Below are 18184 nucleotides of genomic sequence, written 5' to 3'. Positions count from 1 at the left end.
TTTCTAAATATAGTTGTATATCAAAACACAGCATATATTATCTGTGTTTTGTTTTTAAATTTAAAAAAACAGTATCGTAAGATTTATATTCTGATTAGCACCTCATTGTAAGAGATGAAGATACTGAGATTGCAAAATTGCAACCAATGAATAATACCCATGCACGCACAAAGCAGCATAGTAGGTGTTGGCAAATTGACAGTAGACTCCTTGTATATAGTAACAGTGTATATAGGAAAAAATATTTGAGTGACAGTGGTTCAGTTATCCATGCACAATTATATTACTCAACAGAAAGATTAAGTTACTCAACAGAACAACCTAGAATGTGGATAATTAATTTTTAATGCACACAATGTGTCTTGTGTGCAAGACCGAATTCTACCAAGGATTCTGTCTTTTTCCCAAGGAGTCTACTTCTACTTTATCTTTACAGCTATTTAGTGAGATATTTTAGGCTGAACCTCAATAACGAAAGAGACAACTGACATGTTGTCCTCTGGGTTTTATGGCTGTGTGGGATTAACATCTGGCTCTTCCTAGTTCTGTTTTTATACTAGAACTATTAGATCATAAAGCAGGAAGGATCCAGCCTGACTGCCCCAATGCTCCATGTTCTGATCACCATGGAGAGCTCCAGGTATTGTTACAGCCACCTGGCAACACCTGAGAACATATTCAAATCCAAGTAGAGTTGACTATGCCACTTGATGAATTTCCTCCTATTTCACAGCAAGGTCTACCTAGAGCAGTGGTTCTTAAACTGTGGATATTTGTACCTATCCTGAGGGTAATGAAAGAGTTGGTAATTGTTTGTGAGTCAAGGTTCAAGTTTAGGATTGCTGCTTTTGAGACACTTGTATAAAACAACAGCCTGTTTTAATTTGGGGTTGGTTTTTGGAAAAGGTTGTATTAATGACATTACCGTGTTTTCCCCAAAATAAGACCCTCTTATATTTTTTGAACCCCAAAATAAACAGTAGGCCTTATTTTCGGGGAGGTCTTATTATTTTGGAGCGCATGGAGCAAGATGGGGCTCCGCTTGCCATCTTACCTGATTTCCAGCTCTGTCTCCCTAACCCTAACCAGACCGGCTGTGCATGCATTTAAATATTTTTTAGGGAGGGCTTACTTTCAGGGGAGGGTTTATTTTCAGGAAGGGTTTGTTTTCGGGGGAGGGATTTTTTCGGGGGAGGTCTTATTTTTTGGGAAACACGGTATTTAAAACTGGGAAAAGTTTAAATAGTTTGATAATAGGATCAAACTATTGAAGAATCAGTCATTTAGAACAAGGGTCCCCAACCCCTGGTCTGTGGAGTGGTACCGGATTCTGGAATGCCAGAAACTGGGCTGCACAAATAAGTGAAGGCCCATCTGCAGGATGCAGGCAGCATGCAAAATACGCCCCCACCGGTCCATGGAAAACCTCTCTCCATGGAACTGGTCCCTGGTCCTGAAAAAGTTGGGGCCACTGATCTAGAAAGACCCCTGGATTTATGGATGATATTTTGGAAAAGATTCATGGTAAAGTAGTACTGTACAGAGTAAGTACCTCTTGGATTCAAGTATACATTGGACTTTAGTTTTCTGTTCACTGTAGTTCCCAGCAGTGTCAAAAGATCCAAATGCTTCTGACTATATATTGTTAGAAGGGAAGCATGTTTTTAAACCCTTTTTTAAATGTAAATTTTCCTGCAAAATCCTTAAAATTAAGAGAACCAAGACCATATAGGCCCATGGATGAATTCAGTTTTGTAACTGCTAATGTTTGATTGCAATGATAGGCAACGTGTTACCTTAAAAGTATTTTGAACACGGTTCCTATAAACTCCAGCCTTCAGACAGAGCCAATTGCAAAGGGTGATAGAACTGTCATCCAAAATATCCCCAAAGGTTGTTGCCACTGGGTGTCAGTGAAGAGGAAGTAAAAGTTTGTTTTAGCTAGAGGAAATAGAACTGGGGAATGTCTGTATTATCAATGAAGTAAACAACTAATGATAAGCTAGCAATTACTATTGATAGAAGCAGCTTCTACTCACTGCTGAAACTGCAATAGTAAAATTAAGCAACTAAGAGCCTAGAGGAGGTAGGCGTGATAATTAGCTAGGAATTCCTTCATATTAGGAGCTCCTATCCAATCAGCTCACTCCTGCCTTCATTAGCTCCTCAAAAGGTTCGCCAATAGCTGTATGGCTTAAGCTGGCTTAAGCAGTTTTCAATTTTCATTGCCCATTTCATATAAAGAAGAGAAGGTGTCAATACTTACCCTTTTCTTGGTCATCTGTAATACCTGTTAAAGAAGGAAGAAATCTGGTGTGAATCTTCTGGTTACAGAGGAGCATAAAACTTGTCATTTATTTCTATAGATATGGCCTTCTTGCCAAAACAGGCGGATGATTGTCAGTGTGGGAAAGACGGCTGCAAGTTCCACTTATCTGTTTTGGATTTTTGCATCTCATCTGGAGGAATATTTCCACACTTTCCAATTTATTGATTCCCAATAGAGAGAGAAGGGCAGGGAGCAGTGGTGGGTTGCCCCTGATTCAGACCGGTTCGCAAGAACCAGTAGTAAAACCAGCGGGAGGCCCCGCCCACCACCCCAGATGTCATCATCAGCGATCTGCGAGCTAAGCGAGCGCGTGCACGCGATCCCATTCTGAACCGGTTGTAAAGGTAAGTACTGTAGAACCCACTCCTGGCAGGGAGCTGAACTATTTAGATGCTGCCCTTTTGAACTATATATTTATTTTTTTTAAAAAAAAAATATTTAAATGTTACCTTCAGGATTTCCTAGGGAGGCTTACAATAGATTAAAATCAGCCAATGAAATCCCAAGCACTTAAAATAGAATATCGTAACATGGTAATTTAAATACATAGTGCTAAAAGAATAAACCACACAAGTAGCCGCCCACATCCAAAGCATGTAACAACACTATCTGGCAAACTCAGGGTGTTAATTGATTCAAAATCAACATTGCTTTGTCTGGTAATGAAAAGACCATGAATTGCTAGTTGTTCCTCACTGGAGTCACAGTCCCCTTGACACTTCAATGTCCCGCTTTGCTTTGCATCTGCAAAGACAACTTCTCAATGATTTAGGGGTGGACGCAACAGGAAGAAAGAAATTTTGCAGGAAGACCAATAATGCTGCTACTGAAAAAATCCCATGGGATTTTTTCAGTGATTGCCTGAGATCTTCCCTTGGGATTTAACTGAAGTGGGAGAAGTGTACAGAGGCCATATGGCTACAACTTCTGAGATTTGGGGAGGGGGTGTATGTTCCTGGATTGTGAGGCTTCAGACATGCACTCCAGAGTCCATCCTGCAAAATGGACTCTTAAGTTGGCAAAAGATGGGACCCGGTTTAAATAGCTTAGTAAACCTCTTCTTCCATTGGCTTAGGCCCACACCAGTGGTGGGTTGCCCCCGGTTCGGACCGGTTTGCAAGAACCGGTAGTAAAACCAATGGGAGGCCCTGCCCATTGCCCCTGATGTCAACATCGGCGATCTGCACATGTACAGAAGCAAGGCGCACGCATGAGCGATCCCATTGCGAACCAGTAGTAAAGGTAAGTAGAATCCACCCCTGGCCCACACACTTTCTTTGGCTAGACATAAACAACCTGCAGCAAGAAGAAGCAACATATCTAATCTCTATCCAGATTATGTGTCTCCAATTTGACGATACAGTGTTTTATTTATTTATTTATTTTACTTATTTAGTTTGTCAAACATGTATAAGATAACAGATATAAGTATAAACATGATTATGAATACAGGAAATGGATACGAATAAATGGGGACAGTATTTATTTATTTATTTATTTATTTATTTATTTATTTATTTATTTATTTATTTATTTATTTATTTATTTATTGGTTCAATTTATATGCCGCCCTTCTCCGGAGACTCAGGGCGGCTTGCGTTAAGCAATAGCCTTCATACTTTTGTATATACCTGCTTAGTAGGGCTTTTGCCCCCCCCCCCAGCAGTGTTCTTTTTTATACAAAGTCAGCTTATTGCCCCCACAATCCAGGTCCTCATTTTACCTACCTCGAAAGGATGGAAGACTGAGTCAACCTTGAGCCTGGTGAGATTCGGACTTGCAGTAATTGAAGGCAGCTGGTGCTACTTAACAGCACTTTAGTCTGCTGCTCCACCAAGGCAGTACCAGTAGGACAGGGATGGTAGGACAGACGGTAGGGCAGGAACCAGTAGGACAGGGATGGTAGGCACGCTGGTGCGCTTATGCACGCCCCTTACAGACCTCTTAGGAATGGGGTGAGGTCAACAGTAGACAGTCTAAGGTTAAAGTTTTGGGGATTTGGGGAAGTAACCACAGAGTCAGGTAGTGCATTCCAGGCATTGATCACTCTGTTGCTGAAGTCATATTTTCTGCAATTGAGTTTGAAGCGGTTTACCTTAAGTTTGTATATATATTGTATATATATGTGACTTTAACTTTTTGAAACAAGGAATTATTACAGAACATTTTATCTTATCTCTTGTTAAATCTACACAAACTTGGAGAATATGGATATGCATGAAGATAGTCACTTTTTCCATGGGGTGTGTGTGTGTGTGTATTTGGTGTGTGTGTGTGTATGTGTTCAACAAAAGACAGTCTGCTGCTAATCCTGGCTAATTTTAAAAAAGATCAGGTAGGTCAGACTCAGTGGTGGGTTCCTCCCGGTTCGGCCCGGTTCAGCCGAGCTGGTAGTGGTGACGATATGACATCACCGAACCGGTTCTCTTTATTTGGGAGCTGGGCCCTCCCACCCCCCACCCCCCACCCCCCACCCCCCACCCCCCACCCCCGTGTTATTCTTACCTTTTATTTGGCCCCACCCCCAATCTATTGCTGCCTCCTGAGTCCCAGCTGATCGGCTAGAAGGAAAAAAACTGTTTTAACTCTTGCCGTGGGGCTTCAAAGGGCTGCCCTACAGCTGATCAGTGTTAAAAGGCAGTGTGGTGGTAGACCGGTGCCTCCAAAAACAAATGAGTAGATCGGTGCTTCCAAAAACAAATGAGTAGACCGGTGCCTACAAAAACAAATGGGTAGACTGGTGCCTCCAAAAACGAATGAGTAGACCGGTACAGTTCTGCAAGCAGTTAAAAGCCTGGTAGACCAGTACCTCTGCTAAATCCTAAAGAATCGTCACATGACCATCAAGCCATGCCCACAAAATAAGCCACGCCCACAGAACCAGTAGTAAAAAAATTTAGAACCCACCCCTGGTCAGACTGGTGAGTAGTAAGATGGGAGAAAACCAGTATTCCGAGTCTGTGGCTAGATTGAAAAGTTTAATACGTGAGGAAAAGGCAACGTGTAAACTATTTCCATTCTGATCTCAGGATAACTAATACATAGTAGTGATATCCACTTAGTCAAGCTTGATCAGAGAAAGGTTTACCTGTTCTGCAGTGGATGTGGTAATCTTTGCAGCAGTTCTGATTTTGTTCACAGTTAACATCACAGTGGCACTCATCTTCCTTGTTATATTTTTCATTACATCGTCCTTTGCAGGAATCCACAGGACCATACAAAGCTGAAAAGCAGAAATATATTGGAAGAGGCAAAAATAATGAGCAGGGCCATGATTAGCAGAAAATGGCAGTGAAAAAGATGATCCTGATGCAGTATTTGAGGGCTAATGGAGTGTCTACCTCAGCTAGAAGTTGGCTTCAAGAACATTTGGGTTCTGTTCCTTTGAATATTGTCAAAGAAAGGGAGTCTCTCTAAATGTATAGCGATTACTACAACCTAATGATGTGTGGGTGGCGTATAGAGAACACTTGATTTGAATTGGCTTCCACATTGGTTTTAGGTAACAGCTCAAAATAATGGTGATGATCTTTAAAACACTGAAGCTTAGAATATATTAAAGATTACGTATTCCTATAAACCAGGGGTGAAATGCTCCCGGTTCGGACTGAATCACCTGATCCGGTAGCGATGGCGGCGGGTGGTTCGGAGAACCGGTAGCAAAAATCTCTGCACCCCTCGCCCCACCATGCCCAGCTGAGCCGCAGGATCATCAGAGGCTTTTTTTTTTTTTACTTTTAAAAGCATTTTTTCTACAACCTCTTCCGACGAAAAAATGCTTTTAAAAGTAAAAAAAAAGCCTCTAATGACTGCGCGGCTCAGCTGGGATCGTCAGAGGCTTTTCAAAGCATTTTTTTCTGCAACCTCTTGGCCGAATGGGAGCCATGCCTGACTATTTCTTGAGCGGCCACAAAACTAGCCTATGTAGTTGAATTAAACATTCTGTTTTTCTTCTGAAACTTTTCTTTTCTTGGATTTATCCATGGTTGGCCTACCAGAAGTTGCAAAGCTCAATAAATCACGTGCCGGCAGGTGTCATACATTGCCGGTTGTGACGCATACAAGGATGACAAGGAGCCGCAGCAGAAGGGTGAAAGAGCCACATGCAGCTCCAGAGCCGCAGGTTGCTGACCCCTGGTCTTTGGGATCAAAGTTCCTAAACATTATGGCCCTATGCCTTTCTCTGCCCAAGGAATTAAAAGAATTTAATCCATAGAGGGATACACACACACAAATACACACACAGAGACCTTTCTGACTCTCAAACCATGAAACTATTTCACCACTAAAGCACTTTTTTTTTCATTATAGTACAGAAATGCCAGACTAATGACTCACTCTTCTCTGTGTTGTTTGTTCTGATTTACCACTGCTTTTACCCGATTTCAAGAAATCACCCATGAGCTTCACAGCAGACAAAGAAAACTAAATGTACATAAATATCTTCAAATTTGTTGACAAGTAAGTCTGTTTTATTTTGCTATTCTTTATAGCACAGCTCGGGCCAGGCCTTGGTGGGCATCGTTTTATTTACAATAATATTATATATAATATAATATATATTATTTATTATTTGTATATATAATATTATGTATTATTTGTAAAGAGAATACTCTTATCTTGGTCTCTGCCTAATGGAATTCTGCACTTGTTGTTACCTTTAATTTCATAAAGAAGGCAGGGAGGATTTTCCTTGCAATCCCACAGCCTACCTTCCAGCATGTCCTCACTTGTTCTGTAAACCATATTATTTTCTCCAGGACAACCAGTTATAAATGTAAAAAAATATTATCTCGAATAAGGCAATGGATGACATGGAATTATATCTGGCATAACATGTTTATGAAAAAGGAGAGAAGTTTCCTGCTGTCAATGGAATTCCATGTTCAGAACATGATTCATTTTGAAGAGCAACAGAAGACATATAGGTAGTTCTTGACTTATGACCACAATTGAGCCCAACATTTCTGTTGCTAAGTGAGACATTTGTTAAGTGAATTTCACCCTATTTTATGACCTTTCTTGCCACAGTTGTTAAGTGAATCACTGCTGAGTTAGTAACATGGTTATTAAGTAAATCTGGCTTCCCAATTGACTTTGCTTGTCAGAATGTCACAAAAGGAGATCACATGACCCTGGGACACTGCCACCATCATAAATATGAGTTAATTGCCAGGCTTCTGCATTTTGATCACATGACCATGGGGATGCTGCTATGGTCATAAATGTGAAAAACTATCATAAGTCACTATTTTCAGTGCTGTTGTAACTTCAAATGGTCACTGAATGAACTGTTGTAAGTTGAGGACTCCCTGTATTACATCTCAAATGAAGTCCAAATAGTTTTGAGCTGGGGTTTGTGGTTGTGTGGAGAGGGTTCATCCATACAACGTTTTCAATCTGGTTAAGAATTAATCCATTTGGAAGAGTGGCAGAAAAGATTGAATCATGATGAACCAAATAAACCTTAGTTCACACTAAGACCGTGATGGCGAACCTATGGCACGTGTACCACCTGTGGCACGTGGAGCTATATCGGTGGGCATGCAAGCGTTGCCCTAGCTCAGCTCCGGCCGGACTGGAAGTCGGAAAACCAGCTGTTTCTGGCCCCCAGAGGGCCTCTGGTGGGGGAGCTGTTTTCACCCTCCCCAGGCCCCTACAAAGCCTCTGGAGCCTGGGGAGGGTGAAAAATGGGGCTATTGGGCCCACCATGCAATCATGTGCCAAAAGCTGCAGGAGTGCGGTGGGGGGGGGGGTCATGCACGTATGTATGGGGGGCAGGGCACATTGAATTATGGGTATGGGTATGTGCATGCACAACTTCCCCCCGCTCCCCCCACTTTTGGCACGCGACGGTAAAAAGGTTAGCCATCACTGCACTAAGAGGTTTACATCCCTGTGGTTCTCCACAACGTAACCTGATTAGTTGCATTGCATGAATACAGCCCCTGCATCTGTCCTCTTTCTGACAATACATATTTTTTTATTTGTTTGATTTATCTCCAGCAGCATTGCGTAGACTTCCCTTTTTCCATTTTTCCCCACAATGACCCTACAAGATGGACTAAACTAACAATTTGTCAGTTTTCATAGATGAGTGTGTGCTTGAAATTGGGATTTCCCAGTCCTAGTCCAAAATTATAACCCCTAAACCATACTGACTGTCTGGCCATAAGGATGCGTAATTTGATGATGGTGAAAATACATTAACCTAAATACACTGAAAAGTAAGTCCTCTTTAATTGCCTTCAGCTCTCTTACAAAATACTGATCTTCAGGCTAAGCTCTTTCTATTCATTTCATGCATTACTTGCAGATGTTGAATATTACATAATATTCAACTCTTCCCATTGTCTCCCCTCATATTTTGAAATTTTAATTTGAAAGCCCAACCTTAGAGCAGTTAATTTCGATTCTAAGAAATGTGATTTATGGTTTTCCACCTCTTTCCATCTATGAGATGTTTGCTTCTTGTTATCATCGCTTTGGTGGTGATTCATATTTCATAATCAACATTGAACACTTAGCAATCAGTTGTCAGAGCAACGCGAAGCACAATGATGAAAGCAGGACTTGTGCACTGCAGCGACTATGATGACCCATTAAGTGCTTCTCTTGCACAACTTGGCCAAGTGTCAAGGCGGATCATTAAGCCATAAAAGTGTTTTGAAGTTCCAAACTGTGAGTGAGAGAGAGAGAAGATGGTTTATACCAGCCCATGCTCTTGGGACATCTCACCCAGATTACATCTTCCTGTTGGATATAGTTTCTGACAGAACTATGTGATCTTTCTTATGTAAGGAATTGATGATATTAACCAACCTTAGCTGACCTAGAAAACTAAGCAGCCTGGTTAGAATTTGGATCCAGAAAATCCCAAGGCATTCTGTTCTGTTCCATTCTGTTCCATTCCGTTCCATTCCACTCCACTCCACTCCACTCCACTCCACTCCACTCCACTCCACTCCACTCCACTCCACTCCACTCCAATCCAATCCAATCCAATCCAATGTTCTGTTCTGTTCTGTTCTGTTCTGTTCTGTTCTGTAGCTGCCCATCTCAACAAGTGACCATGTTCACCATGTGCGCTTAGGTTTAAGTCCAATAAGGATACTTGGGTTTTCTTTAGAGAAAGGATATGAAATATTCCATAATGATATACGTCCTTAAATATATACTGAAACACGTTAGTTTTTATGATACCTTAGTTCAGGATTTCCCAAGTTGTGTAATGTTATCCCCTTTGGGTCAGGGCAGTAAGAGTCCAGGTGAGATGTGAAGAAACTTTTGGTTACATTGTTGCAATAAATCCACCTTTCCCAAACGTTCATTTTATTGTTTTCATTGTTCATTTGTATACATTTCCATGTTTTGATTTTTAGGGAAGGTGTGTACATTAAGACTACAGTAAAGCCGGCTTGGTGACTTTGGGCCAGTCATTTTTTTTCTTAGCCCAACCCACCTCCTGGGATTGTTGTTGTTGTTATGGGGAAAATAGGAGGAGGAAGGAGTATTAGATATATTCCCCACCTTGAGTTATGTATAAAGTAATAAAGATGGAATAAAAATCTAGTATTTAAAGAGAGGTAGGATGACAAATATTTAGGAGTTTCATTCTTAGATATATTGTTTATCTACCCAGGATTTATTATCAGTATGTTATTTTCATGCTTTCTTAAATGTTCCATGTTTCGCTAACTTGTGTTCATTTTGATACTCAGTAAAGTTTTTAAAAGGGAAATCCCCTCTGCTGGGGGGGAAAAAAAACTCATTAAAGACAGCATTGGCAAACCATCCCCAAAAAAACCGTGAGCTCAGATGGAGGACAATTTAACTTGATGAAAAGCATAAATGGTTCCAGCTAACTAAAATTTACTCCTTGAAGCAAATACCACACCCTACTGCCCCAGGCAGTTATTTTTCTATTGTTCCCCTCTCCCAAACTCTTCCAGATTTCTAGCATCTCTGTGCCGCAATGAGTTTTTGAGGTTTATAAACATTTTGATAGTTAATCAGTCCATTATCAAAATGGATAGAAATTGCAATATTAAAAGTACCCCCCCCCCCACACACACACACACATATACACATATAAGAGGAGGCCATCCGTCTCATTGCATAACCAAGGTCAGAGAAAGAGGTAAAGGCAGGGGTGAAATCCAGCAGGTTCTGACAGGTTCTGGAGAACCGGTAGTGGAAATTTTGAGCAGTTCAGAGAACCGGTAGCGGAAATTTTGAATAGTTTGGAGAACCGGCAAATACCACCTCTGGCTGGTCCCAGAGTGGGGTGGGAACGGAGATTTTGCAATATCCTTCCCCCAGGAGTGGGGAGGGAATGGGGATTTTGCAGTATCCTTCTCATGGAGTGGGGTGGGAATAGAGATTTTGCAGTATCCTTCCCCACCGAGCCACGCCCACCAAGCCACACCATGCCCACAGAACCGGTAGTAAAAAAATTTAGATTTCACTGGGTAAAGGGTCTGACCACTGATTTCGCAAAGAATCAGATTTAATACACAGCTGTCCCTGGAATTCTATCTTAACCACTTCTTAGCTTTTCTACTATAAAACTCCCAATTAGATATGCCAGTTGAGCTGGTTCCAATATAGCCTGCCAGAAGAAACTTGATACATCTGCATTTCTTGCTTTGCATCCAAAGACCCGTTGGACACCTCTTTACTCATAGTTTCTCATTGCTGCCATGCTTCCACCCACACCAGTTACTTTGATTTCCGCCCTGTTTCAGGTGGAAGGAAGAAAATGGTACAAAATTGTTGCTTGAAAATGCCATCTGACTCAGCCTAATTCACTGAAGACTAATAAGGAAGATGCACTGATGAGCTAGTTTCTGAAGGCACAACTATAGCTTTCTGTGAGCATTCAAATGCTGTTTTTCTTAGCATTTATCTAAATGCTAGGAGAATATTTTATCACTGCATTGATCAATAATCATTACTTCAAGGAATAGCCTAGCCTGGGCTCTTACCTAACATGTGATTCCTATGACTATGTTGTTGGGCTTAAGGTGTGTCAAATTTTTCAGTTTTCAGTTTCCAAACATTAGGGATGCTCAAAAGTTATGACATGTCTTGGGAATTGTAAAGTTATTTTGGTTACTTTAATATAATTTAGATGTGCTTCATAAGTAACTACATAAATATTGTAACTTTTTAACATTTTGTTTGTTTCATTTGAAATGGGCAATCATATTTCCTACCAATTCCAACAATATAAATCCTCAAAAAATAATAGCTAATTTTTTTTAAAAAAAATTTCAGTTGAGTTCTGCAATATGCTGTCAAAAGCTAATGAATTTTTATGATCAGAAAAGAAATCAAACGTATCCAAAGCTTGCTTGAAAAATTGTGTGTACATGTGGGAGGGGGAATTTTATTCTTCCTCCCATCTAAAATGCATTCTGGATTGTTACCCTATTTTCCGATATTGTCATATCTTAATTATTTTTTGATAGTCATACCATACAGTCCTCGACTTACAATTGTTTGTTTAATGATGGCTTATTGATTGATTGATTGATTGATTGATTGATTGATTGGATTTGTATGCCGCCCTTCTCCCGAAGGACTTAGCGCAGCTCACAACAATAAGAAACAGAAAATACAAAAGTTAAAAGACAAATTAAATCAGAATATCCAATAAATAAGGTTAAACGTGGGAATACAAATCCAAATTCAAGATTTAAGAATTTAAAAAGCTACAAAATCAGTTTAGAGTCAGCCCAGGCCCGCCTGTTGGAAGAGCCAGGTCTTCAAGGCCTGGCGGAAGGTTCGGAGGTCGGGGATTATCCGGAGCTCCAGGGGTAACGTATTCCAGAGGGTAGGGCTCCCACAGAGAAGGCTGTCCTCCTAGGGGTCACCAGTCGACATTGTCTAGCCGAAGGTACCCTAAGGAGGCCAACTCTGTGGGACCGAACCGGGCGATGGGAGGCTACCGGTGGCAGGAGGTGGTCTCGCAAGTACTCTGGTCCTAGGCCATGTAGGGCTTTAAAGGTAATCACCAGCACCTTGAATTGCACTCGGAAGACAACCGGAAGCCAATGCAGACCGGGAAGGAGTGGTGTGACATGGGAGTATTGAGATACCCCCATGACAACCTGTGGGGCCACATTCTGCACCAGTTGAAGTCTCCGAGTGCTCCTCAAGGGCAGCCCCATGTAAAGTGCATTGCAGTAGTCCAAACGAGAGGTGATGAGGGCACGAGCAACTGTAAGTAAGGCATCTCAGTCCAAAAAGGGGCGCAACTGGCAAACCAGGTGCACCTGGACAAAGGTCCCCCTGGCTACGGCAGTCAATTGATCTTAAAGTTTTAAAGGCTTAAAGATACAAGAGCCCCAGAAAAAGTGACTTGTGACCAGTGGTGAAATAGAGCCTGTTCTATCCAGCTCAGGTGAACCGGTAGCGCTGGTGGCAGGAGGCTCCGCCCACCCGCTCGGACGTCATCACATCCTGTTTTTTACCCTCTGTGCATGCACAGGAGGTCCTGCACATGCACAGAGGTGTCATACGCAAACATAGCAAGCGTGCGCACACACACACACACTCACATTTGCGAACCAGTAGCGAAGGTAAGTACATTTCACCCCTGCTTATGACCCATCCTCCTAATTATGACCATTGCCCCACCCCACAATCTTGTGATTGCAATTAAGGCGCTTGGCAATTGGCTCACATTTATGATGGTTGCAGAGTCTTGGGAATCATGTGATTACAACATTCCCAGATGGCTTCCAACAAGCAAATCAGCCGGGGTAGCTGGATTCCCTTAACAACTATGTAAATTCACTTAATAACCATGATAAAAATGGTCATAAAATTGGTTCCAATCATGTGATGACTCGCTTAACAACCTCGTCACTTGATGCAACAAAAATGCATAGAAACCACAAGGGAGCAAATTCCAAGTGTTACAGATATGGAAATGATATCCAACTTTTTTTTTCTTTAAGTAACCACTTCAATATTCAGCCCATTTTTGTTCCTCATTATATCAGTCATTCAGGGCAAGGCTGTTCAACTTAAAATGTAACAAAAAGTTCTTTGGGGATCTGAAGAACTCCATGCTTTTTGGATGAGACGTGAAACGTCTTCAAGGAAAAAGCAAAGACAGTCCAATTGCCTTTTTAAAAGCACCTTCAGGACAGCCATGACCTGGATGACTGAGAACCCCCATTGACTTTCATGAACTACAAGTTCTGAAACCACTTTTACAAAGCTGTATATCCCTAGACTTGTCTTCCTTGAAAGGGTAATCAAGGAATCATAAATTATGAGAACTGAACAGATTCTTAATCCATTCAATCTTATTTTAGGACCAGGGGTGTTGTTGCAATCATGGCATCAGTGGTGGGATTCAAGTAATTTAACAACCGGTTCTCTGCCCTAATGATTTCTTCCAACAACCAGTTTGCCAAACTGCTCAGAAAGTTAACAACCGGTTCTCCCGAAGTGGTGCGAACTGGCTGAATCCCACCACTGCATGGCATCCTTAATGAATGTCGATTTCTGCTAAAAATTTCTCCAGGAAAAGTCTTTTCCGATTTAATTCCATCTCTCACAATTTACAACGAGAGCTCTTCATCCAGCAAGCTACGGTAGTAGTAAGAGAACTGACATCAGGTTCATAGGTGAAGTGGCAATATATAAATAAAACAAATAATTTTAAAAGGTGGAAATTACAACCCAGTATATACTGTACGTGTGTGTGTGTATGTGTGTGTGTGTGTGTGTTTTTGAGGGATTATAGGTGTGGGGTTCCATGGAAGGAAAAATAACCAAAGCAACAGGTTTGTGAAATATTTGTTGCTCCCTGAGCTTGGTTGTTTTCCTGCAGATGTTTCTTTGGTTTCTATTAGGTGTTGGAGAGCCACTGTACATAAACAGAGAGCAAACACCACTCCTTTCTAGCACTGAAGATGTTACCTAGCTGGGTAATGAAACAATTGCAAGAAAATAACCAAGACAAGAGAGTACCAAGGACCCAACAATTCAACCCTGAGCTACAAATATTCTCTTCTACTGGCAATAGACTTGATTGAGTTACAACAAGGTTGTATGAATCAAGCTGAAGAAACATCCTCCCTCCTAGGTCCGCTGACTTGATGACTGCAAGGGAATGTTGACATTCACATATACATCATCTAAGAATCTTTCCTATTACTCAACATCAGTTTCCTATCACCCAACTCAATCATTTATTACAAAATCAGTACAGCTGTGGCTTTTTTAAACACATCATCTTAAAATATGTAAAAACTCAACTAACATGCATGTATACATGATCGAAAGTTTTCTTATCTGCTTTCTTCTTTTTAGCTTCCTCCACAATAAATGTATCGTGGATTGGCAGCCTAGCAATCACTGCCTGTACATAACTGACTTCAGCCTTATTCCCATATGGGATTACAAAAAATATTTCTTAAGGTTTGAAGTTCCCCTAGCAAGTTCTTTCTCAGTACCTTAAAGAAGCAGACCATCTCTGGTTGCAATTCTTCTAAACAATCCATTTACAAGGAAACTTACATCCAGATGCTAGTTTGAATATCACTACTGACAGGAGAAGAAATGCCCAACTCTTCATTATCGCCGCAGCCCAGATGCTGAGTCTCCAAGAGGTACAGGAAACAGACTCAACCAACTTCAGCCAGTTGTCATTGCTACATCAGTATATATTACATGGGTGGTTCATGTGGAGTCAAGCTAGGAGGAGCTTGAGGTTCAAGGATAGATAGCACAGCATCCCACAAGGAGGAGAGGGGCGTGTCCACCAATATCAACCCTTGCCATAGGCATGAGTCTATGTGTTCTAGTCTGATATAAATCAAATTAATCCAAGCAGGAAATTCTTGTTTGCAGCTACTGTGACACATGCATCTGCCCATAAGACAAAAGTGTGCTGAGATACAACTATTTGTAGCGAATTCATCTGGGAAGGTCTTTATCTGTGTAGGATGCCCATTAACGCCTTCAAAACACGATGTTAAAATGATAGTGTCACTAAGAAGTTGAACTAGGTCACACTTGACACAAATCTCACCTCTCAGCCACAAAATTTGCAGCATTAGACAAGCTACATGCTTTCAGCCCCAAATCTTCATATCAATTAGCAATATATGAGGATTCCGCAAATACTGTACCACTGAGGTCTTTAGACTCAGAGAAGACTTCAAAGACTAGCTGCCTTACAGACAGTAGATCCCCACATGGGCGGGGAAGATGATCCAAGATCATTTTAAATCCTAACATTCTGTATGCAGATTAGTAGCAGCCAATTGTACAGTTCATAATACCATGATATTCAGCATAGATAAATAAATAGATGTGTGTTTGTTTGTGTGTGTGTGTGTGTGTGTGTGTGTGTGCAAGAGAGAGAGAGAGAGAGAGGAGGAGGAGGAGGAGGAGGAGGAAGACAGAAGGAAGGAAGGAAAGAAGGAAGGAAGGAAGGAAGGAAGGAAGGAAGGAAGGAAGGAAGGACAGAAAGATGGGTGGATGGATGGATGGAAAGATGGATGGAGGGATGGACAAAGTGTAGATGGCCTAGGAGTGGAGAGACCCAGGTTCTAGTCCTCCCTTAGATATGGAAGCTGGCTGGATGTCTTTGGGACAATCACTGTCTTTCAGCTCTGGACTGCGAAGTCAAAAAACCTCTATTTATTATTTACTATGGAGGACATTTCAAAACAGGGAAGCTGAAGTTGTTCTAGTGTAGAAGGAGAACATTTTTTAAAAAAATAATTGCCAGGGTTCTATTTTCTGTTTCACTTGATCCCCGTAAGATTTGAAGATAAGACATTAAATAACTGGCAGAGATAGTTAACCAATTTTATATGAGTTAATGATAAAAGACCCAGAGTAAATTTTAACATTTTATAAGATTTGAAAGGACAAGACAGATTGGCAGTACTAAAATTTAAATTACTAAAATAAATGGATAGTTTAATTTATCAAGATAATATAAATTGCCAAGGTAATCTGGATATCAGAATGGATGTAACACTTTGTGGCTAGATTGCTTCTCTGGAAGAAATAGGACCTTCAGATGGTCGGCTCAAATATCTTTGTTTGATATAAATAGAAAAGTACAAAGTTTAAGGAATCACTCAAGAATAAATAGCATTTTAAAAGTATGGGATAGAGCAAGAAACAGTCCAGATTTATGGCCTCTTACTTTGATATTAAACTTACTTTGATATTAAATAGTAATTTCCATGATAGAGAATGTACAAAGAAATGTAATCAGGAAAGGACAATAACTTTGTCAGATGTAAATGCCTTATTCCCTAATGTGTAAATAGTATATGAATGGGATATCAGGGGTTAACTTATTCTTCAATTCCTAATGTATTCATGATTCACCACTCCCACTTATAGCTCCACCCATTGTATATATAAGGAGCCACCTTCACCCTTTTCCTTGCTTCTATCTGTGAATATTCAGTGAATATAGAATGCCTATTGTAAATAAAAGGAAGTATATTTAAACCTTTAATTCTTACTATTATTATTGAGTCTGATCCTGAAAATATTGCAACAAGCTGGTAGCAGAGGATGGTTAATTGACTCAATAAAAAACTTAAAAATATCTAAGAAGGATAGGCCCAACACCAGGGCCTACAGCAAAGAAATGGAAACAGAACAAGAAATAATCAACGAATCCACAAACGCAATTTCAAGAGAATCTGAAGAATACACCACTGAAGACGAAGAAATAATAGATGAAAATGATGACCAGGAGGAAATCGAAATAAAGAATAACGAACTCAGGTCAGAGATATTAAAACTATTAAAAAGCCAGAAGAATGATGAAAGCCTCATCGCGAACCTCCAAGAAATGCTGAAGAACAGCGGAGCAGCGAGAGAGAAAAACATCACTAATGAGAAGTCTAAAGAACCAAAAATAGTAAGTGATATGACTACAGAGAAAGTCATTAAGAAGAAGAAAAAATGTGATCCCGCGCGAAATTTTGAATGGCAGCCATCTTGGTTTCAACAGGCCTCCAAGGTGAGCGAAGCAGAGCCAATCAAAATGCTCAGTTCAAAATTTCTGGCGCGAAAAACGTTATCAGATAACGAAAATGAAAAAGAGGATTCAAGCTCCTCGGAAGAGTCAGAATCAGAAAGTGAAGATGACTCAACGAAATCCCAAGTAAAGTCAGCGATGAAAACGCTTCTTGCTGCATTTGGGCCAAAACTAAAAATTACCAAAAAGCCGCCGAAGAAGAGAGCGAGCAAGCCGATACCTCAAGACCTGCCCGCTCCCATCCTGACTTCGAGAGCGACGACACCCGAACCTAGAGAGCCTTGTCGATTCCGCCCTACACCACAGACCGAAGCAAGTGACAACGCCCACAAAAGAAAAAGAAGAGCAGCCGCCGTCGCCAGAACTCCCAAGGCCGAACCAGAGACCGACTCGTCTGAAGAGGAGCAGAGCGAGCGAGCCGCGATGGAGAGAACCTTCCACGACGACGTCAAAAAAGAAATGGACAACGCGCATGCGCGAAACTACACAGACGGTCCGGGAAGACATGAACTGGTGAGAGAACCACGCAGACTCGTTGCGAGCATCCCCATGCCGTTTTGCAATTTTCTACACTTGCGAGACCACGGACTACCTCAGGTTGTAAGTAATGGACAAAATAATGTGGGTGATCTGTCCCCGTCCCCACACACACACCACACAGCCAGCCGAGGGTTAAGGAAACACTTTGGAACGCACTCAGTTCTTATCTTCCTCTTGGCAGCGATAGACACACCGTCTGCCAAGGGACTTTATTTTCACAAACAGACAGATAAGATACGAACGTTCAAGAAAGTCCAAACATAAAATAATATTCCTCC

General features: G+C 41.1%; 1 protein-coding gene across 1 annotated transcript in view; it reads right to left on the bottom strand.

Annotated features, from left to right (window-relative positions):
- The window catches only part of ENDOU (endonuclease, poly(U) specific), a 28375-nt gene extending 13392 nt beyond the window's left edge, over positions 1 to 14983 (bottom strand). The window contains exons 1-3 of the mRNA XM_087886667.1: positions 14870 to 14983; positions 5418 to 5552; positions 2267 to 2290 (exon numbers count right to left, since the gene is read on the bottom strand). Of these exons, the coding sequence (XP_087742793.1) occupies positions 2267 to 2290; positions 5418 to 5552; positions 14870 to 14927 (217 nt within the window). The 5' untranslated portion in view covers positions 14928 to 14983. The remainder of the gene's footprint in view (positions 1 to 2266; positions 2291 to 5417; positions 5553 to 14869) is intronic.
- Between the last annotated feature and the right edge of the window lie 3201 nt (positions 14984 to 18184).

This window comes from Pantherophis guttatus, chromosome 2 (genome assembly GCF_059756535.1).
Source record: "Pantherophis guttatus breed Tessera chromosome 2, ASM5975653v1, whole genome shotgun sequence".
NCBI classification, from domain to species: Eukaryota; Metazoa; Chordata; class Lepidosauria; order Squamata; family Colubridae; genus Pantherophis; species Pantherophis guttatus.
Note: the sequence above shows the minus strand (reverse complement) of the source record. Positions and strands in the feature narration are given on the sequence as shown.